The sequence below is a fragment of the Malurus melanocephalus genome, unplaced genomic scaffold, assembly GCF_030028575.1.
Source record: "Malurus melanocephalus ecotype Western Australia unplaced genomic scaffold, MMel_1.1 scaffold_67, whole genome shotgun sequence".
Classification (NCBI taxonomy): domain Eukaryota; kingdom Metazoa; phylum Chordata; class Aves; order Passeriformes; family Maluridae; genus Malurus; species Malurus melanocephalus.
This window is the reverse complement of record NW_026623299.1, coordinates 1,209,764-1,232,935: the sequence shown is the minus strand read 5'-3', so window position 1 is coordinate 1,232,935 and position 23,172 is coordinate 1,209,764. Positions and strand designations below refer to the sequence as shown.

General features: G+C 39.3%; 1 protein-coding gene across 1 annotated transcript in view; it reads left to right on the top strand.

Moving 5' to 3' along the window:
* The window catches only part of NCKAP5 (NCK associated protein 5), a 346,786-nt gene that overhangs the window by 285,718 nt on the left and 37,896 nt on the right, over positions 1-23,172 (top strand). The window contains exons 12-15 of the mRNA XM_057366537.1: positions 1,841-2,029; positions 2,493-6,328; positions 7,041-7,218; positions 11,357-11,435. Coding sequence (XP_057222520.1) covers positions 1,841-2,029; positions 2,493-6,328; positions 7,041-7,218; positions 11,357-11,435 — 4,282 coding nt within the window. The remainder of the gene's footprint in view (positions 1-1,840; positions 2,030-2,492; positions 6,329-7,040; positions 7,219-11,356; positions 11,436-23,172) is intronic.

The window sequence follows — 23,172 nt, the reverse complement described above, 5'->3', positions numbered from 1 at the left end:
AGATGTTCTTCCCAGAGCCACTGGATGTTCCTCCTGCATCCGTTTGACATCCTAGGGAGCATGTAGCAATAATTCCCAGAGGTGGAATATGCTCTTGGTGCCTCTAAATGGTTTTCCCATTCCTAGGTTTTGCCTGTGACAAAGAATGATGGTTTGCCCTGTAGTTATGTTTGTCAAAACCAGAACATTATGATGTCAGCTGAGCGATGAACAGCTCTACTGATGAGCTCCTCAGCAGTAAAAATTCTGCTCCCTTCCATTCAGCTGAAAAAAGATTCAACCCCAGTTGTAACAAATGGGAGGAACATGGGGGAATAAATGGAAAAAATTAGCAGAAGGCCAACGGATATGTCAGTGCATAAGAAGTGCCTACAAACAGTGTTTTTCTAGGGATTTCCATGAAGARGCTGTGTCTAGGGCATACACAGCTTTGATAATTATTTTATGGATTCAATAACTTTATATTTCTTGTTTCTTCYTAAGTGTAAAGGTAAATTTTTCATTTAAGCAAAATTAATTTGAGGTACATCTACATAAAAAAAAATCAATAAATATTGTTTTAGTTTGCCTTGATGAAATCCAAAGGGAAGTTCTATGAAACAGTCACAGAATCGTAGATTCACTTTGGTTGGAAAAGATCTTTATGGTTAAGATCATCAAATCCAACCTCTCACCCACCACTGGGTGGAAAGGTCCCTTAAGATCATCGGTTCCAAGCATCAACCCAGCACTGCCAAGCCCACCACTAAAGCCTGTCCCCAAGTGCCCCATCTGCACAGCTTTTAACTCCCTCCAGGGATGGTGACCTCCTGCTCCATTGCTTGAAAACTCTTTTGGCGAAGGAATTTTTCCTAATATCCAATCTAAACATCCCCTGGCATAATTTGAGGCTGTTTCCTTGTGTCCTATCAGTTTCTACTTGTGAGAAGAGACCCACCTCATTACAACCTCTTTTCATGTAGTCATGTCTTGTGTGCCTGGTAATTAAAAAGATGTCTGATTCTGTAAGGAAACAGGAGAATAGTGCAAGAACTTAACACTAAAGAAGCTTTAACGTGGTTAGGCTCAAGAGTATTAGTTTGAAAACAAATTAAAGGCATCCTAGCTACTCCTACRGAGGTTTAATATTTTACCTAAAGTGCTATCTACTCTTCATTACTCTCTTCCTCAAAGCTGGCACTTAGTCACAGTCAGCTGAAATTGCATTTGGAGAGGGGCGATAACTACACGAGTACTAAAGGCAGCCATAAAGTGTCAATAAATTGCATAAGCAAGAGGCTTCAGCTGTCTGCGAGCGACACGAAGATGGATTGTCCTACGTCAGAGAGTTTCTTAGACAAAGCTTTGAACTAGATAGGAAACCAAAATTAGACTGTAATGGAGAGATTCCATTCTCAGTGGACATTCTGCTCRGGATACTAAATTAATTTACCTTGTCCAGGGTGTGCAGCCTCATCTGTTACATTGTGGGGCTATAATGCAGTTGTCAAGATGTACTTGTATTTTTATAAGTTTGCTTTCTGTATCTTACCAAAGCACGCTGCTTATATATGAAGCATAATTCAAACAGACTCAGAATAATCTTTACCATAAGAAGAGCTGAGTACTAGTTGAAGAATAAAGAAGAAAACATTGAGGACTGTGGACTTTTCCCCCCTGGGCAAATGAAATTGTTAGCAATTTTTAATTTAGTTCTCTGTATTAAATTCACCAGACACTAAATGGCATGACAGGAAGGTGTAAGTAGGTAACTTGCTTTCTCTGTGCCATTCTTAATCAAGGGGAAGTTAAATGATCTTTTTCTGCCTGTAATATATTTCTATTTCTCCTCATATTTCAGGACTGCCAGCAGAATGTGAAAGCCAGCATACCTGCCCTGAAATGCCAGAGTCAATTAAATATGACAGGTTCTAGCCGCCTGTATCCCCGGAGCAGCTGCAGCAGCAGTGAACTCTCCCTCTCAAGTGCTTGCAGTGAATATTCCAGTGGTTCCTCCTACACTTGGAATGATGGGAAGACAAGCAAAAGGGTAAATCAAATTAATTTTCTACATGTATTAGTTTATTTGAAGCAAGATTAATTGAAAAGTTAACTATTTCAGAAGTTTTTTACTTTCCTCCCTCTTTTATATTGAAAACAGTTGTCACTTAACTGTCACCCCTCCCATTTAATTTTTTTAGCAATTCCTTTATCACTCCAGCTTGCTTACAGTCTCCTCATTTGTTCTGACATTTATTCTGCCTTTCATAGCCCAAATTGCTCTTCTTCTTTATCATAATCCTTCCATTCATATTGTTCTTCCTACAGGTTTTTAAAGCACCTCAGCCTTCACACCATGATGAACTCCTTTATTACAAAAGAATTTTGCTAAAAATAGCAAAGAATGGAATGTAATGCCCTTATGCAACTCCTATATCTCTTTACCAAAATGGTAACGCTTTCCTTGACAGCACCTGTGAGTAACACAAGTGATTTTTATTTTGTTTTGACAGTCATCCGTGAGATGGGATAAAAGAATAAGCATTGGTTCTTCGCTCCCAAGCAACCTCTCAAGTCCTGCAGATGATCTACCTCCAACTCGTATCAAGGAAAACCATATCTTAGAAGGGCTGAGAAAATTGCAGAAGCAAAAAATATTACTTGAACCACCTTCAGTAATATCAAAATGGGGTTACAAAGATTGCATGAACTCCAACGAAGGAATATATTCCCCTGGAATAAAATGTGGTGGCCATAATGAGCAGACTCACTGTAAGCCAATGGAAATGGGAAGTATTTGCATTGAACACAACAAAACTTTCTCTTATGATTCAGATTCACATGATGATGCAGATGATGACTCTTCATCCTTACTCTTGCTGCAGGAAGTACCAAGCAAGGACTGCAGGACCTATTGTAGCAAATTAAGTCAYAGCATTTCTGACAGTCTCTTTGACTGGGATCCTAACAGGAAACATTTGCCAGAAAGAAGTTCATTTTTTGATTCAAAGGAAAGACCTGAAAAATTGACTAGCTTTGTTAGTGGGTTCCAGGCAGAAGTGAAATCAGGCACCAGAGCAAAACTGCCTGAGTTACAGTTAAATCAAAGCCATTCTAATACTGKCTGGAACGACTTTAATTTTCAGCTTTCAGACACTGATGACAATGAAGTCTTGGATGAATTGCATATAGAAAGCAGTGATGAGAAAAGTCCATCAGATTTATTAGCRACTCCCTTTCCTGAGAAGTATACAAACACCTCTGACTTTCTCAAAGTCACGGAGAATTCTCAGTTTGTATSTGCTGACAAAGAAGAGAACCAGATACCTGTTCACTCGGACATCAGGCCGAAGACATGTAATTTCATTAAACAACRAAAGGTTATTAAAAAGACCTCTTCTGAAGAGTGCATTACAGTAATATATGATGCTAAGGATGGTGAGCCAATTGAATTCAGCTCACATCAAACTGGAGTTGTCACCGTAACAAGAAATGAGATTTCAATCAACCAACCACAAACCAYGTCCAGTGCAGAATACACTGAACTTGTACCTCAGGGAAGAACTGATCTGCAGCCAGGACCCAGTGTGAGAAACTACACTGCTTTAGAAAGTCAGGAAGATGAAACTGGGAAGAATACTCTTGAAGATAATACAGGGAATAAAAATAYAGTTGTCCCCCTGACCTGTGGTGAATCTTCACGCTGTGGAAGAGTGACACAGCAAAATAGCTCCCGACAAAAACTAGTGAAGCCAATGTATGATGGATCATACAAGGCCAATTCAAGCTCCTCTGTGCACACAGGAATCAATCAAAAGCCAAATGTAACTAAAATACCCAGCAGAGGTAAATTTTCTCCCCAAAAAACTGTGATGGCTGAGAGTGGRGAGGCACCTGTAGCTCTCTCAGTGGGCCCCACAGCCCTCGAGAAATCACCTGCTCTGCCGCCTGTAAAGCTTTCCAGGTTCAAAAAGGCACAAAGCCCACCTCGTCATTTTGACTCGAAAGTTGACTTTCAGGTTCCAAAGCCCCCTGCCCACCCCCTGCCCAACTTGAAACGTCCAGGCAGAGGAGATGGGTCAAAGCATCCAAAGAGTCAGAGTCCAGCATCACCACTGTTGCCTCAGCACCTTATAGAGCCCAGYAGCTATGGAGAACCTCCAACCAGAGACTTTCATTGTGATTTAGCACCTGTAGAAGCCCGGTCTCCATCCCCACCCCTTCCTCCAGGCAGATCAACATCCCTGTTGATTCGGCCTAATTATGCTAATTCCCCACCTCTAGCGGTAAAGTTAGGAGGAGCTGGTCCCACTGAAACAGCAAAAAATATACTGAAATCATCTTCATTAAAAGGGACTGTGAACTCTGGCTTTCATAATCAATCTGGTCATGAAATGCAAGCAAAAAATGTATCTTCTGGGGCCAAAATTGAATTATCTTACCTTCAAGAAAATGCAGAAGGAATTATGCAAAATAAATGCACATCTCAGCAATCCCACAGTGCGTGCCAAGGACTTTCCAAAGTTTCCACAAAGCCAGTCTGCCCAAAAAACCCTAATCAGCTGGGTCTCCAYAGGCATCGTGAATATTCCAGCACAGATTTTCAAACAGCCAGGTCCTTTTCTCTAGGCTGTCCATCACTGGAAACAACTCCTTCACAAGACACATATTCCAGCAAAAACAATATTTCCAGTGACAGTGGGTTGGATCAGCTCCAGAAGATGCCAAACATTCTCCCCWCATCTCCTCAATGTCACACAACAAGCACAAGCGAGCCTTTGCTATCTCAGGTAAACAATTTCCCGTCAACACTGTTTCATGCCAGTGATGCTGCAAATGCTACTCAGAGCTCTAACGAGAGGGGAGTGAAAACCCGTCTCCCTGTGGGACTGAAATTATTTGTCAAATCTCCCCAGCTTCTGCGSAAGAGCTCTACTGTACCAGGGAAGCAGGAGAAGGACAGCATAAATGCAGCTTCCAAAAGCAATGTGAGTTCCAGTAAGTACAAACARAGTGAGTCTGTGTGTGTAACCCCTAAAGGTGCAGCGGATGCGGAGTTAAAGGATTCCAAGTCTGATACTGAAGTAAAAAATACTTTTGCTGTGGGATTTAGTATGGATACGGCATCGGCTCGTTCTCATGAAAACTGCAACTCGGTRGTAGACAGAGGAGATGGATTAGAAAACAAATTAGTTAAGAGGTCTGTTTCTTCTGGTAACAAGTCTCACTTGAAGCCAGCTCTGGGCATGAACGGAGCAAAAGCTCGTAGTCAGAGTTTCAGCATTCACACAGGGGAGAAGCCATCTGCCCCTGTGACAGAAGGTCCCGGAAAGGTACGGACTCAGATTATCACAAACACTTCTGACAGAGGAAATTCTCTAACGAGGCAGAACTCGGCCATGGAAGGACTCCAAATCAAAGCCATTCCTGGGGCAGCAGAGGCTCTTTTATATTCTACTAAACCCACAGAAAATTCTTATCCYAGACAAGGCTCTCTTGGAAATATGAGTAGTTGTAATAGCCAGCATGGAAGCCCAAGCAAATTGCCCTTCAGACCATCTCCAAAAGCAGACCATTTTCACAAYGCTTCAAAATGTGATGGAAGCAAACCATTTTCTCAGAAAGATGCACGCAGTGTGTCTGTGCAGAATGAGAACAGCACCGAAAGCTTTAAGCACGAAGCTCTAGGTAAAAAAAGTGTTCTGTCAGCAGATTTGGAGTTAGAAGCTTCAGCTACTGTATCCTCCAAACAAATTTTGTCCTTCCAAAGCTTTGATGGAATAAAATGCCCTCATAAACTGGAAGCAACAAAGTCMCGAAGACAGCAAATGTCTTTAAAATTAGCAGAAACCTCTGAGAAAGTTAATGATTCCTTGAACTCACCATCTCTGCAGCCTACAATAGAGGAGAAAGTCATGTTATGCATCCAAGAAAACGTGCAAAAAGGTCAGGGGCAAACCAAATCTCCCACTGTGGAGACTAAACAAAAGACTGGGCCTTCTATAGCTAGTTGGTTTGGCTTCCGGAAGAGTAAGCTGCCAGCCCTGAGTAGCAGGAAATCTGATGTTCCTAAAACTAAGGTGGAAAAAAAAGATGCCAAAGTTTCAGGATTTGGAATTAAGCAGGCAAGATTAGAGAGAAGAAAAGAAAAAAAGAAAACTGAACAACACTGTGAAATAGAAAATGAAATTAACAGGAAAACAGACAACGGTGACATTTTAGCCATGGAGAGCAAAATTAGGAAACCTGCCCAAGACCCTCCTGGTGAGATTGAATGTGAACAAGTCAGGGGATCCAGCACAGCTGCCTACTCACCAAAAGACAGCTTTATGAGAGAGCTTTTAAACAGGTAAATCTCCAGAGCACAGTTTGGGATGTGTTGATGTCCATGTAGCTTTACAGATGCCCGGATGCCACATTCAGTGGATGTTCCTTTTGTGCTAAGAATGCACAGTAGCAAACATCAGGTGCACAGTTGGGRCTTTAATCTCTACAGGGACCAAAAAAAAAACCCCATTAACAATGAGATGATAATTTTGTTCATGTTACTTTGTTAACCAAACCACTGGTCTTTGAAATTAAAGAATTAAAGATAGGCGAGTTACATCCAAGTTGATAATTTGAATGATTCCAGGAATCAAGGAGCTCGGCAGATGGTGTGTAAAGATAGAGGGTAATTAGGTACATGTTTTAATGTATTCCATCTTCCTGTACTGCAACCAGAAAGCACATATTTGGTAACTTGTCAGAATTAATTACATTTCTAGCTATCACAACCTTTGGTCACAGAAGAACTCAGCAATTGGTATATTGTGTTTTCACGTTTGCCCCACAGCAGTCCCAAATATAATATAAATCATTATATGTGAAGGGCTAAATTGATATACTACCTGAAATTGCAAGTGACAGGTTTGATCAAGGCTAGTTAGAAACATTTATCACTCAAAGGTCTGGAGACAGAAAGATACAGAGAGGTTACTTTAAACATTAAAGGAATGGGAAAGTAGAGCGATTGAAGAAGGGCAATGTAATTTATCAGAGGAATCACTCTCTACCTGCAGAGTTGATAAGAAAGCAGCTCAGCAGACAGAAAGTGGATCAAATAATGTTTCCTACAGGAGTGTGTCGAAGGGCAGCTCCCAGGACTCCTCTCTTCACGGCAACTCTATCAGCTCTCAAGGAAACCACAAGAAAAACAGCAACACAAAAGCTGATATGGAAATGCAGAATCAGACCCTGGTAAGTGCTTCAGTACATGAAAACATTATTACCTTCTTTTTTAACTTCTGGATGTGTTTCTTATTGCCATTACAGGCAAACAGGATAATAACTGTTTATCTGTAAGATAGAGAGATTTTGTGTAGCTAGAGGATTGTGAATTAATACAAAAGCTGGCAGCTTGACTATAGGCCACATTATACAGCTCGTCATGAAGATCCTACTGCTTCTGCTGGCAGTTCAATTCCAGTGAAGATACATGCACAATGATGCTATAATCATACTGTGGGAGAGTGAAATAATAGGACCATTTTATTTTTTTTYCCCCCCTTTCCCAGAAAATTGCATGCCAGTATTGAGCATTCCTCTGAGCATTATAGAAGTCATTAAGCCTAAAAAGTGCACAGCTGATGTGGAAAAGGCAAAGTATTTGACTACATTTGGGAATATTTGTCRCTTAAGAGGGAATGTTCAAAAGCAAAAACATACATTGGACCTGTGTCTCTCTTTGTGCCATTAAAATTTTGCCTGTTAATGCCCTGAGTTAGTTAATACCTTATACTCTAATAAGGTATTAACTGTACCTGCTAGTCTAATTTACCCAGAGAGGAGGAATGTTGCAATGTAGAAGAAAAGATTCTGGTTCTGGATTAACTTGACTGCATTGAGAAGTTCACAGAGTCTAGGATTGTAACCTAAAGTCAGGCTGGATGGGTGCCCTTCCTTGTGAAGCTTCTTTTAATTAACCTTAAAATTTAATGAGCAATGTCTTGCCTAGCAAAAGCCTTTCCCATGATATTTTATAGTCYAGCACAAGGAGAACAGAGATGCTTTAAGCCTATAGCATTCTTTTCTCATTCCTGAGATAGCTGTCTTGTCCATATTATTATGATTATTATTATTAACCATAGCCACAWTTTTAACAACCAGTCTGGGAACTTGTGCCAAATGTAATACTTACTGTGAGGCTGAGGCTATTACTCTTATTGCTCTGATAGAATTGAGTTAYTGAAGTGCAGCACACACAAGTATTTCATCTGAGGGAATCTGAAGTACAAATTCTATGGGAACATTGCAAAAAGCTTCATAATGGGAACTGAAAAACCCCTTAGCTTAGGGCTGATGTTTAGGATGCTTGAGGTCAAGGCACTCCATACATGATTTCAAATTCAGGCAAATATTTTTTTTCTTTTTTTTTACTTCAATACAGATGTCTTTCCTGAGAACATCTACAAGGTCGTTTTTTTTTTTTAAACTCACAGGGAACATATGCAAAATGAATGTGTTTGAAAACTTTCCTCCTGACTCCTGTGGTATCATCTCTTCTTTGAAAATGTAGATGTCTCCTGCATTATAAAACCACAAATTATAAGCATATCTAAGGCTGTCCTTGTAGTGTCACTGAAAGGGAAGAGAGAGAATGAAAGTCTGGAAATGTGCAATATGCAGGAAATTCAATCCAACTGATCTAGAACTTAGATAGCAAAGCAGAGCCCCTTATCAGAGTCACTCAGTTTAACTATGCCCCATTTAATATGGTCCTGACAGCTTAGGCTATATCTTCACTCTACACAAGTACAAAAAACTCCAACACATCGCTTCTACAATTTCTAACTTATTATTTTCTAATGCTGCAATAATTTGCTGTGCTTTTTTTGTCTGTCATTTTGTGAAGTCTTTCTAAATGCTGCAATAATAGTCTTTTAAGTATATCTTCAAGAAACACACTTCATTTTATGTAGGGAACTACAAAAATTGTCCTTAATGTACGTAAATAATGCAGAAATGCTAATTATACTATTTAGTTTTTAAGGATATATTAGTCATGGTGAAAAGGCATTACTTCTGCTGCAGCATACACTCTTTTGTTAGAAGGGAAACAAAGTGGTTTTGTATTGTTTTTAAAGATTAAGTTGCATTTATATGCTGCATTTTTTTTTTAAATTTCATATTGTGTTTATTGTGGCACTTAATTCCTGAAAGAAATATCTAGTGCCAAAAAAACTGAGGGCATCTAGAATAATGAGATTTAAAATGTGCTTACTGTTATTAATGCTAACTTATGAAAACTATGTTACCTTAAGATTCTTCGGTATGTGATATTTCATCTTGTCCTCCAAACTTCTGAAAGAAAAACAATGCAAAGTCTTTAAATTCAAAGTTCATGAATCTTATTACTATCATTCCCTGTTATTCTTTGGTGTCTGCTCACTTTGAAGCAGATTGCAAAGGCTGGGAGATGGCTGTGACTGAAAACAGGCAGTAGAGTGGCCTGTTGTGCATTTTTTTTGCTCATAAAAAGACAAAATTAATGCTTTTGGAGAAAACAGCATAAATCTTTTGAAAAGCCCCAAACCAGGAAGATTTCTTTTCTTTTCTGAACAATGCAAAGTGCACTCAGTCATACGGTTCAGTGCAGAAGCTGCTGTAATTCCAAACTGCATATCAGATATATACTGCTGCTTTAAATCCTGGCCAGAACAGTTTCTAACATTAATTTTCGAGCAAGTTTTTTTCCTTTAAAAGCTATTTAATTTTTGATGATTAAATCACTTTCCTTACGRTGTGCCAGGTAAAGACTTGAGGCACTATTATGCCATAACATAYGCACCGATTGCCTCTGATTTCTGTTCATGCAAAGAATGTTATTGCTGGGCTGCCACTGAATTTATGGAAAAAGCAGTGTTGCACTGACTGTGGCCTTGTGCATTCACCTTCAGAGGGATACACTTCCCGTTAGTGTTCATCAAAAAAGCACTTTGCTCTAAAGGCCAGCCAGCAGAAATACATAATACTTTAGCCCACACCAAGGATATCCCACACCCTCCTGTATTTTCTCATGTCCTTGGCTGGAGCTTAAGGTGAGATACAATCATTTTTGGGCTGCGCTGCTTCGTTTCATCTTTGTGATTTTATTACAGCCCTGTGTGATTTAGAASAGCCACGGGCTTCACTCTGTGAGGTGGAAGCGTGGCACCAAAATCAAGACACCAGGAGTTTTGTGTCACTCTCCATGTGCACAGTCTGCGTGTTTGGGGAATACCCAGGCGTCTATCGCAATATTGTGAAATGTCACTGCAGCACTTGGCCATGCACCCTGCAAATGTGAGAAACTGTTCTGCCCAGAATTGGATGCCAAATGATCRCTTGCCTCCTCATTTGCCGTAGCCTGGAGAGAGGCATTTTGGAAGAAAGAAAAGATGAAATCAAATCCCCAGGATTAAGAGATTATAAATGCACTTTTAGGAATCTSGAGAGCGAGTGTTTGGTGTTTTACTTAGGCTGGTCACAAGAGGTCAATAGGGCTACTTGTGTAACCCAGCAAGCAGGATTTACACCGTGATCGAAGATATGTCATGCAAATAATGATTAATTCTAGTGGTTTATATTACAGAATGTGCTCTTGTTATTGTGAGTGTGCTGTAAGCAGTTTAAAGCAGCAGAGAGTGATTAGCAAATAATTTAAGGTCCCTGAGAYATTGAAAGCAACTTTTTCTATGGTGCTGCCTTTCCTCCCCTCATCACTCTGGAAGTATCTTTATTCCTGTTTGATTTATGTAGCATGGCAGGAAAATAAGTCCCTGGGTCAGAAYTGTGGCCACTGATGGCTTGTGATGGAGGGGATTTCACTGTATGCCAGGGAGGTACTCAGATTATCTGTAGACTTGGGAAATAGGAGTGCAGAATAACAGGGCAAAAAAATAAAGTTTTTGGAAAAAAAACCCCCAGAATATCCAAGGGATTTGAGTAACACAAATTTTAATACCAAATACAGGCTCTATGAGTGCACCGCGTTCTTAAATGAATTTTTTCTCTCTGTCTAGCTAGTAAATGCTTTTAAACAGAGGTGGAAATAAAAATGCCAAAGTTCAGTGTTTACAAACTGAACTAAAGAGATACCACAGCATATATTAAGTTTTTATTTTGAAGAATTGCRACTTCCAAGGGTATTTTTCACTGCTGCATATTGTGATTTTGAATGAAATTGAAGTTGTTATCCTCAGATATCATTCATAGAATAAGACAGGTTATATATTCCCCTCTGAGATGCCCTGTAACTTTACTCTGATTTATTTCTGAAAAATATTCTGCGGTTATCATGWAGCAACATAAAGAGAGTCACAGATGTTCTTCACTTTTGTTGTTGCACTGTGTACAGGCTAAAGTAGCCACAGAAAAYCTGCAAGAAGAAGAGGAGGACACCATGACAAGGACTACATGTCAGAGTCATGTGATAGGTACAAAATTATATTTTACACGGGATTTTATTGCTGTCAGTTCTTGGGGAAAAAAAACATGTTTAATTGTCACTTTTTTTTTTTTTTTTGCCCCTTTATGTCAGCTTTAGCCTTCATTTAGCTCCTGGGTAGCCAGATTTCATCAAATGCATGACAGATGAGTAGATACCATTACCATTGTGGGTCAATGCAATGCTTGGCAGGAGGGCCTTGGGTTCTGGTTATGGAAGATCATTGCAGCCTCCAAGACCAGTGGGTTACACRTAATGGCTTTAAATAAGGGTTATTGTGCATGACATTTTCAGTGGGAGTAATACTGATGTACTGTAACTCTGTCATCTGGCCTTGAATTGGTAAAATTCAGAATAAAATGCAAAATAGCAGAATAATTACTGTGATAAAYTAAACCACAAGGAGTAGCAAACAGGTGTCTGTTCAGAAGACCTTGAAGCTGTTATTGAAAATAAAGTTGCTTTTTCTGTAGAAGGGTAGCACCATCCACCTGCCTCGTGAGTGGCATGTACTAATTTTTTATCTCAGTAAGTGAAAAGGTATCTAATGGACAATGGAGGACAAAACAGAAGTCTGGGGTTTTTATTAGAGCAGCATGTCACCCATATGTGGAACTGACTGAACAAAAAGATTCTCCTTTTGTGAGTTCCCTTTACAGAAAGAGACTGCAGTAAAAAATTTTATTAAAAAGTTAAAGCCTGATTCCATGTTTTCTAGCCAGGGTCTCTTTCATTTCACTAATACTGCCAACCCAGGAAGGCCAAACAGAGGTATCATGTCAAAACACATTTCTCTTTGGGCAGTAGGAAGAAGTTTGCATGCTTTGTTGACTTGTACAGCCCTTTCAGTCCCAAATTCAGACAAATAAACTCTGGCTGTGTTACCTGAAGGAAAGATCCTTAAACTGTTTCCTCTCTGAGAACTCAGCCATAACCTGGCTCCTTGACAGAAACTAAAAAAGAAGAACTTATACAGTGTAAGGCTGTGAGGGCATTCTGTGCCTGGATAAGCAATAGCTCTGCAAGCAGAAAGGCATGCCCCTCATTCTGAGGATAAAGGACTTCTTTTCTGTTACCAGAAATTTCCCAGCACAGARTAACTCACTTAAGATTGTTCAAAAATATTTTTCCTCATACTGAAATAATTACTTTGCCTCCATCCCAAAAATTCTCAAAGCCTTTTCTTTGAATTATGTCAAATGTTTCAGTTGAATTTTATAATCTAGATACTGAAAAATCTTAGAAAACCCAACTATTTGCAGAGCTTTTTTCCTAAAGAGACTTCAGACCATCCTTGGTGTTTATTGGTGTAATTGGTGGTTGTGGCTGAGACCTAGTTGCTACATTTTGATATTTTACTTTGTTATTGGGTCCTGTAATATTATATTGTGCTGGTGGCTTTTGAGAGTGTTGATATTTTGCTCCTCCCACAGTCACCAAATCTGAGTTTCTGACAGGATATAATGGTTATGGAGCAGGTTGTCAGATTTTTTTAAAATTCCTTTGTAGACATTCTGGCTTTTTTTTTTTTGATACAAAGTTTTTCATATATACTGCTTTTTTTTCCTGCTGAAACTCTATGCAGCGTTCAAAACATTTGTAACATTTCCCATTTCAGACTGTGATTTTTAGTGTACAAGGAAGAACTTGTGAAGATTTTAAAGAACTTGTTGATGTAGAGGATTACCTGAGATGTAAGAGATCTAAATTTGGCTTCTCAGAAGCAAAAGGAAATAACAGAGGAGGAATGGCTCTGTAAATGCTGTGCCTCACTGCTGTCAGGCACATGGTGGTGAGCCAGATCCTTAGTCTGATCAAAGCAGGGGGTAGTTCTTGTCCTGGTGGAGTTTTTTGGTCAGGTTTTTTTTTTTTTTGTGGTGCAGTTTTGCAGTGTTGGGGGTTCTTCCAGAACAAGAATCTCTTTGAAACCTTGCAAATTTCAGTGGGCTGTAAATTCATTCTTTGCTGCACCTTTCACCATCACAAGCAGCTGTTTTATAGAATCATAGAGTTGTCATAGAATGGGTTGGAAGGGACCATGTCATTCTAACCCCGCTGCCATGGGCAGGGGCACCTTCCACCAAACCAGGTCTGAGCTCAGAGCCCCATCCAGCCTGGCCCCAACCTGGCCCTGGGATGGGGAAGACAGAGATTCTCTTAGCAACCTTTTTCATGGCCTCATCACCCTTCTAGTAAAGAATTTCTTTCATTCCTGAATGCACTTTCCATCAGCTTAAGGCTGTTCCCCCTKATTTACCCAGAAAACAAATTCACTGTGGGTTTTCAGCTGTATTTTAGTGCATTTATTCTATTGGGTTTGATCAAAACTGCTAAAAAACTTAGAGCTGAATGTATAGAAGATGTAGAAAGACTGTGATTAATCAGGGAAAATGTTCTTTATATAGCAGGAAAAGCACGTGCTGCTGTAGTTGTCACAAAAATAACTAAAGTGACATCAAGCCTGCCCAGCTAACTAATAAACAAGGTTTAACTAACTAATAACAGGCTTTWTTAAACAAGKTTTAACTAACTAATAACAGGCTYTGTTAAACAAGGTTTAACTAACTARTAACMGGCTGTGGGRTGGGTGTMATGTGAGACACTTCTGGTTCATCACATTCTAACAGTGATATACTCCTGGGTGGGAATCAGAAAATGTGTAAAATACCTGTTGCTAGGTTTTTAATTGTCAGTTGCTGTTCTAAACCGATTTAAGTATTTTGTTCTCGGCTCTTCAGATTTGCTCAATTGAAAGAAGGCAGCTATGTCCAGTTTTATACAATTTCCCTCCTCATATGCTTGTATCCCAGGAGCACATGATCATTCCCATATGAAGCAGTCATTCAAATTGTGCTGTATCGTTATTCAAAATATATTTAGAATATTCTGAAAGCTTTATAAAGTATGTTACACCCTGGATGCCTTTGCTGTAGGGTCAGAGAGGAAGCCAAGTGTGGTCCTGGCAGCACAAATGCTACCAGTGCTCCCACCCCCACACACAGCAGACCTAAGGATCCCTGAGTATTCCTCTGAGGTCCAGTCATCCTCAGAGCTCTTTCCTCAAGCCCTTTGCAATAAAGAAGTTGTGTTTTGAAAAAGGGATGAAGTGGAAAATGCTAAAGCACCTAGTAAGAGGAAGGACATGATGAAAGGGTTGACTTCCCCTTCATGTCATGACAGACTCCCCAGCTCAGACAGGTACAGCAGGGTCTTCAAGTATTCCTATAAATAAAATTCCTTTATTGAAAGCACAGATGATGTGTCAAACTCCTGACAGTCTTGTTCCCATGTAAACATAAAAAAAAAGGCGCCTTCATTTTATAAAGTAAAAGAATTCTGTTTTCCCAAGGGAGTAGAAGTGTCATTATTTGTCTTGAATTTCCCCATTGTCACAAAGGCCCAAAATCTTACAGGACAGTTACAGATGACAYCTTTACATACAGAATGTAATAATTRRACATCTTGAGAAGAACAAGGCATTTTTTAAAAAGTGCAGTGTTCCATATTTCAAGTACTGTTTCAAATTAGCAGCTACTCCTGGAAAAATGTGATTGTATTAATTATAATGCATTTCGAATTCTCATTGATAAACAGCTTCAAGGGAGAAGTCAAAAATCCATGGCACAAGCAAACAAATGCTAATTACTGAAGAATTCATATTTGCAGACAGCTTCTCATGGGAATGCTMGGGTATGCAGCAACAGTATTTTGGGTATACACAAATTAACAGRTTGTTTTCTTTTTGGGAATATATCTGTAATGAACAGGAAGTTTAGTCATAATTAATCATATCATTCTTCAGTGTTGGCATGAATCTCTGCTGAGGCTGAAGGGAAAGACTGAATGTGCCATTTTCTCAAACACCAACATTTCGGTGATTTATCAAACCCCAGTTTGAAAGTTGCATGGTGATAATTTTTCTGGGTCCAGTTTCCTTTTCTCTTTGTTTCCCAAAATGGGGTAAATTTGCTTGAGGAGCAAGTCAGCATGGAATAAGCTTTTTGTTGATGATATACTCAAACTTCACACAAAACACAATTTCAGCATAAGTAGGATGATGAGGAGTGTCTGAGAAAGTTTAGTCTATTCTTAAATTTATACTCAGGTTTCAATACGAAGAAAGAGGATTTCTTTTTTTGTCACAGATATTTCTATATGTGAGGATTTTTATTCTCCATAGTGGGTTTGTTTCCAGCAGTCATTCCATCCTCAGCAACATGAGTGAATCAAACAAACACTTCTGGTTTAATGCACTGAAATTCAGGGAGTACATGGAAGCACAGTTCATGTAAAGGAATTGTTTTATTGAACTGGAAAGCTTGTGGTTTCAKATGTTATATTTAATATGTCACTGATGGATATCAAAGGCCAGATTCAATGTTTAATAAAAGCCTGTTGAGTTTTGACATGAGGGGTACCATTGCAGGTAGATTTTGTCATCAAAATAAAATCACTGATAAAAATGAAATACATTTTAACCATCTGAATAGACCTGCAGTTTGCTTGTGGGTTCTCTAGAGAGCAAATACTTGATAACAGGACAATTTGTGATAGCAATCCAAAATACATCTGGGTATTATTGGTGCTGCCTGCACCACTGGAAGCACGAGGTTCTTCCTACTGAAGTTTTGTGGGGAATTAAATCCCTGAGGCAGGCTGGGGTYAGAATTCATGGTAAAAAGATTCACAGTTCTTGGAAAGGAATTACCTAACTGTGCAGACCCCTGTTGTTTGTTTGGGGAGTTTCAACAAAAACATAGAGCTGGGGAACGATTATGAAGAGAAATGTAGCCAGAATTTTTGAAACTTTGAAGAAGGACTTGGTACTAATTTTTGTCAAATTTTCATTAGAGGCCCAGGTGAGTTGCTCAAGATGCATTCATCCAGTGTTGAATGGGAACCTTGTGGATAATACAGAGCAAATGCCTTGAGAGACATAAAAGGGTTTTGAAAAGTCTCTAGCTGGGCAGAGGGTTGGGCTTGCACACTATAAAAGCAACACCTAAAGTGCACTGTAGACTTGGCTGCTTTGTGCCAGAACAAAAACACCCACTGAGGTCAGGGGACTCTTTTGTAGCTCTGCTGTAGCCCAGTGCTCAATTCTATTAAAGTTCTTGATAATCATCTGCCTTATGGCAGGCTTTATCTTCTTCTTTTCTGCTTTCCAAGAACAACCTTTCAGAGGGCTTTGCAGCACAATTTAAAGTCAATCTGGTCAGAAAAAGGATGGAACTTTTTTTTTTAAGAAACTTTTTGGAGATTAGTCTTCTTTAGAGAGCATTTGGTTGGATCCCTTAAATGCTTCATGTTCCACAGAGGAAGTGTAATGGGTATTTTATATGTTGCATTGTGTTTTTAAATCCCCTCCTTTAAGGTTTATATGCAGCAAACTCTATTTTCGGTAGAAACCAGGAAAGTCCTTCATAGCAACTTTTATGGATAAATTGTAGCTCCTCAATACAATTTACAGATATACTGATAGCAAAGGTAGAACATGTAACTTTGCAGATAGAAGCGGGTTTGACTTCAAATGAAATGTCAGCATTACARTTGTTTTTATTGATGTATCAAATACCAAAGACGATAACCTTGGCTGTTGTATTCTGATATTGTTTTATTCAGCACACAGTAGCCCTACTATGAAATTATATGTATGATAATAAAAAAACCCCACACTTCAGGAGGAGTGTGGATCTGCAGGAGAAGGATCTGCATTCTTTTTAKCACCCCAGATAAATTTGTCTCTGACTTCTCTTTCCTTTCTGTTTCTTTTGTTTGTTTTTTCCACAAATATATCCATTTTCTTTTCTCAYCTTTCTCTTCATGTTTGTTCACCTGCATAATTTCAAACTGGTGGTCACTCTGCTGCTTGTCTGGATTCCCCACAAATCCAGGCCACCACTCAGAGCTTTCCTTTCTGTATCCACACCAATAACAATTTCTAACCAATAGATCCTTGCTCTAGTGACACCTCCCTTCTTTCTCTTGGTTTCTTTCTGAAATCTTGATCTGATGAACATTGGAACTGAGAAAGCATGTTTTAAATTTCATTTCTRAATATGCCACTTAAAAATACATACTCTAAAGGCTTAGTTATATAAATTATCCAATGTCTTATTCCAAATCTTGATGAAAACAGTAGCAGTCCTTCTGCTTGTTTAATAAGCTTCTACCAAGTTTCCAATAAGAGAAAAAAAACGGGACTCTGCAAAACAAAAAACTTGGTTTTGTCCACCATTTTGTAAACTRCTAAAACTTTGGGTGTTTTTACTGGGGTGTAGTAAGTAAACAGCTGTTAAATTCACGTTTTCTCATTCTTGGCGAATGAAATAGATGTGAAGGAAACAAGCCTTGATTAATGTGGTAAATACATTAAGTTTGACATTCATCATCGTAAAGTATGTCCATTAATTCTGATATATTTGATCAAACACATTTACATTAAGGAACTCTCAAAACCTGGCGACAGATTAAGTGAGGTCTGTAATGGATTACCAAGATAAATGTAACAGGATAAGCAAACTGATCTCTATTCCAGCCTGTGCATTCAGTAAAGAGGGGTGATCCACATCACTGGGCAGGCAAAAGGATGAGCCCCAAATTGCTTAAATGCCCTGCAGATCAGTGGGCACCTCCAATGCATGTAATGAAGAATAATATTCAACTGATACAGTCTTCTGACCTCAAAAGAAATCCTCTCTTGTCACGAAGTCYCAATGCCTGAGAAAACAATGTATCACTGTAGCATGAATTCTTTTCATCAGGCCATTGACAGAAGTTGAGGAGAGCTATTTAGCAATCATCACTGATACAGCARTTGAATCATTCATTTACACATTTTCAGATAAAGGAAAATTGTTTGCTTTATCTTCCCCATCACCACCCAGCAAAGCTGTGGGATGCCTAGAAGTCTCCACACGTGAGATTGCTGTCTCTAAAGTCATCAAGCAAAACCAGTTATCACTGATTCCATTCCTAGCCTGGGTCTMTTCCTATTTCACCTCTGCAAAATGTTCTGTTTGATACAAGTTCTGATAAAGTATTAGATTTTTCATTAACCCCCTGCATGAGCAATGGTACAAGTAGTCATGGATTTATTTGCAGAGTATAGCAGAGCTTTTTTCCCAAACCCTGTGTGCATGTGGGAGCTGAGGGGAAGCTGTTAGATCTGTAGGTGCTGTCTGGATTGCTTGGCAAGTGTGCTCGAGCCTTGAGATGAGAGTTKGGTGTAGCAGACAACTTACAAACCTGCTCTCTTGCCATGTGTAAGCAGCTTCCAGCTTGGCTGTTAATCCAAAGGGCTAGGTCCCCAGTTGCTAGAACAATAATGAATTAATAAACAGTAAAATTAACTGCTTGCCTTTAGCAGTGCTGGGATCCAAACTTGTTCATAAAAAAATAAATAAATAAATAAAACCGAAACAAAACAAAAAAGCCTCAAGATGTAGTGCCATAAGTGTCCTGGAAGACGTGAGAGACCATCTCGATCTTATCTATCGTGATCTTATTCCACGTTGAAAGTGCACAACAGAACTGAGCTCAGCTGGGCAAAAAGCAGTTCCATTGGTGCTCTGACTCACTGAAATATCTGTCAATCCCTCCAGCTTTGTACCATTTCCTGCCTCCATGTAATATCCCCAAAGCATTTGCATTTTCATGCAATTATCAAGCACTATTCTTCSCCTTTTGTACTCCAAAATCTTCATTTTCTGATCCTTCAACACCATTGAAATGACCTGTGGCTGTTGTTTACTTACTTTTCTGAAGCAGAGCAACTAAAATGAGTCATCTCAGATGGGAAATCTGGTTTAATAACTAGTGGGCATAGCAAGAACAACTGTCTTGTGTGCAGAAACATCTCTCTAGGCTGCTCAGGAAGTCCTGCTCAGAGACCTCAAGTTTTTAAAATCTTTGAGGATATTGTTCTACATCTGTCCCTGGTCAATGTGCCATTTCTTTGGGAGACTTTACACAACATTTAGCAGTCTCCTGTTGTTATGCTGCAGTATTCAAGGACATTGCTGAAGATTCGGGTTCCAGGGCAGTGTGCAACAGCATTAATTACCCTTCCAGGCCTTGCTCATCAGAAATATTCACACTGGGGCATGAAGCTGACTGAATATCCTTTCCTTTTACTGAGTTGCTCTGCATATTCTCAGTGGAATTTTAATAAAATACCTGAGCACTTTGTGTGATTTTTGTATGGGTGAGAAGGTGAGCAGGATACCCTGCAGGACAGACCTGAGAGAGGAATGGCTTTATGTGGGTTTGGACCACGGGAAATGGGATGGAGAGTGTCTGCTGTGCTGTGTTCTTGACTTGTTTGGTGTTTGGACATTTCTGCAGGGATTGATTTTGAAATAATGGTCTGGAGGAGCCAATGATAACAAAGTGAAACTTTCYRTGCATTTTTCTAATTGATACTTGTATTCTGTGAAGATGATGGAGAACCTTGCCAWTGTGAATAATAAGAAACTAACATCCATTAATGTCTTCTAATTTATGTCAGCTTACCTTCTTCACAGTGTGGCAAAGACAAATCATTTCTTTGTACTTTAAAGATAGTACACGTAGCATTTGTCTAATTGCCAATATTTCTACAGTGCTGCTGCAGCCTGCTGTCTAGCTTGTCTTCCCYCTGTGGAGAGAATTAATATTTTGGATCAACACTTCCTTATTAGCCACAGTGATTTGCTGTTAATTTCCTTCTTTGTCATTACATCTATTCAMCCAGAAATACCAAATTTTATCACTAGAATGAGAAGTATGGCTCTTTATGCATTATATATAGGATACAGTCTAATTATTATTCAAGCTACTGAGAATCTGCTGGTCTCATTCAGGCTTAAAATGTCAATTAAACAGGATTGCCGGGTTCTTCTRCTCTGAAGTTAATGCTGCTGTGTTGATTTACAGTACTTTACAGTSTAGCCCAATCTATTTTCAGTTTTATCACTCAAATCAGGTCTGTGCCTGATTATCCCACCTCTTACAGGATAGTGCACGCTGGTATTCTCTGCAGCAGTAGGAATCCTTCTGAAACTTTTCTACTTTACGTGTTTTTTGCTCCTGGCAAGGGCCATCTGTGGGTGTGTGTATGAAGTTTCAGTCATGCATTTCCYATTAATTCCTACACCTGAATTACAACTGAGCAAACTGAAAAGCATTTTGAGTGAGGATGTTTTATTTTAAACATGTGTTTCATCTGTGCTTACAGGTACTTTGTGCTCCTTTTCTACAATGAAATCTAGTACAACTTCTATGAAAAATACATTTTTAGCTAAATTATCAATTAAGTTTGAGCTKTATCGGCATATGCCTTTCCAGATTCTCACTCTGAGGATAGGATGCCTATTTTTATTGCCTATTCCTAATTTTGTTGMTGTTTTTAATTGAGTTTGAGCTTTGATTCATGTCTTCTGTCTGACACCTGAATTGTTGACAGGATTATGCAATTAGCCATCACAGCAGATCATAGAAAAACAGACTCTTCAAAAAAAAAATTACTCTAAGAGAGCAATAATACCTATACAATTATTCGTATTTTTTTTATACAGAGTGAACTCAATGTCTCARTGTTTGGAAAATTCGCAGTTAGAAAAAGAAAAGGAAACCAACCAATAATAAACAGTGAATAATTTTTCTACTTCCTTTATTTAACAGGCAAAGAGGTGCAGTATGTTGTTTCAAAGTGGTCATCCTAATGGTGTTTTTGCAGCACCATGTAACATGGCATACATTTTTTGAAAAAAAAAAAAAAAATCCAACAGATTTCCTGAAAAAAAGGCAATTAATTCTTCTGGCTTCAAATCATGATGGTTTCTTACCAGCTCCTGCTTGCCTGCAGTTAGTTCCACATTGATTCAGTTGGTTTGGAGAAGCTGAACTTGGGAACCAGAATGGAAGGATTATAGTGCACCTAAAAGTTACTCAAAGCTCTTTACACTCACTCTGCTAATAAGTTTTCACTTCATTAATTAAGAAATAAAATCAGTCTGTGTTCAGGTGTGCATGTATATTTTTAAGTGCTTGCTAGCAGTACCSGTAAGTAAAGCCAGCTGCRGGGCAAAACTAAAAATAAATTATTWAAAGCTTCGTTTAATATTCATGTGGCTTTAATTTCAGTATTTTTTTGTACTAACAAACAAAAAGCAGTGATGTTACAAAATAAATATAGCATGTTCTCTAGTGCATTTGCAAAACCCAGAGCCTCCTGTGCACTTAGAAATCGGCCCATGTTTACCAGAGACAGCATTTATGCTTAAAGCACTATCCCTAGTCCTATCTGCTGGGAATAGAAAATCAAAGAAAGTATCTCAATGTGAGTGAAACCAAACTCCAATTTATAAGAGAGTTGTTTAAGAGCAAGTAAATCAGTGCTTCCATCCCGTTATCCTTAAATGCCTCCAGCRCACTCATCAGTGAACAGAAACCCAACGTGGAGCAGCCAAATGCTCCCTTGGGCACCACGTGCAGCCCATGTCTCTGAGATGTTAAGTGTGACCTCTTCACTTCTCTAACTCTAGTCTAATGCACTTTTTCTTAAAATAAACCAGCTGCCTCTAATAGTATCAGCAAAACCCCAGCCTTAATGCTTCTTGTAAGTATTTTGTAGCTTGCTGTTAATTCCTGAGCAACCTCCAGAAGRGCTGAGTGGAGGTGTCTGTGCACACTCCTTATCCATGGAAGGGATTGGATAAGGTTGGTTGGTTGGTTGGTTCTGCACTGGCTGCCAAACATCCACATTCCTTATCCTCATGGCAGTGATGGAGAAGTGTGATTAGCTGTGTTTTAATGTGGAGAACTGGGGCATAAAGAGAGGAAATAAAGGCCTGTGGTTACCTGGAAAAGGCATGGCTGAGGCAGCCCTTAGCACCTGGGWGAATAACAAACCATCCTGTCTTGGGCTTTGCTACTTCCAGGTGGGATTTCTGAGAGCTGGGATGTGACTTTGCTGTTAGAGGATGGCAGATGAAGGGAAGAATCCTTCCCTGCCTCCAATGAGCCATCCCCAGGAAGATATTCCTGAGACTGAGCGATTGCTGGCTCCCAACCCTCCCATCTCAGGGTTCTGAGGGAAACAGAAGGCTTTGCTCAGTGAAAAAGCCTGGGAAAGACACATTCCTGCTTTGCAGCAGACCTGTTGCTTACCTTGGATTCACACCTTGCTTGAGATGTGAGGATTTCTCCTTCTTCTCAGCTGTTACTCATCGATAACTTTCTCAAAGATAGTTGCAAAGTTGTGAGGCTGATTGGCAGTGTGGAGGTAAAGCCAAAGGGGGAATGGAGCCAGAAAAGAGCAATAGCTCCCCAAAGAATTTCTGGTTTCATTGACAGCCAGGCTGAAGCTGGACCTCATTTAATTACCTTTTGCACAGGGCTTCTAGTTGCTCTTCAAATGAATTAAAAGTCTCAATATATCTTTTCTAGTAGGACTAAAATTGTATCTGTTCTTAATATCCTGTCTCCTGAGAACAGTGATTTTTAGAAAGAAAATACAACAGCGTAATACAAGAGAGACAATTCCAGATGCCATTGGTCGCAGGACTTCCCCAACTGGAAAACTGCACAAAGGCATTTGTATTTAATAGACAATGAGAGATGTGGAGTAGAAAATTTAAAAAAAATCCAAGTTCTTTTCCCAGCTTATTTTTCCCTCTGTAACCACACTATTCTACACATCTTGCCATCATTGCAAGCATGTGGGGATGAAATCTAAATGCATG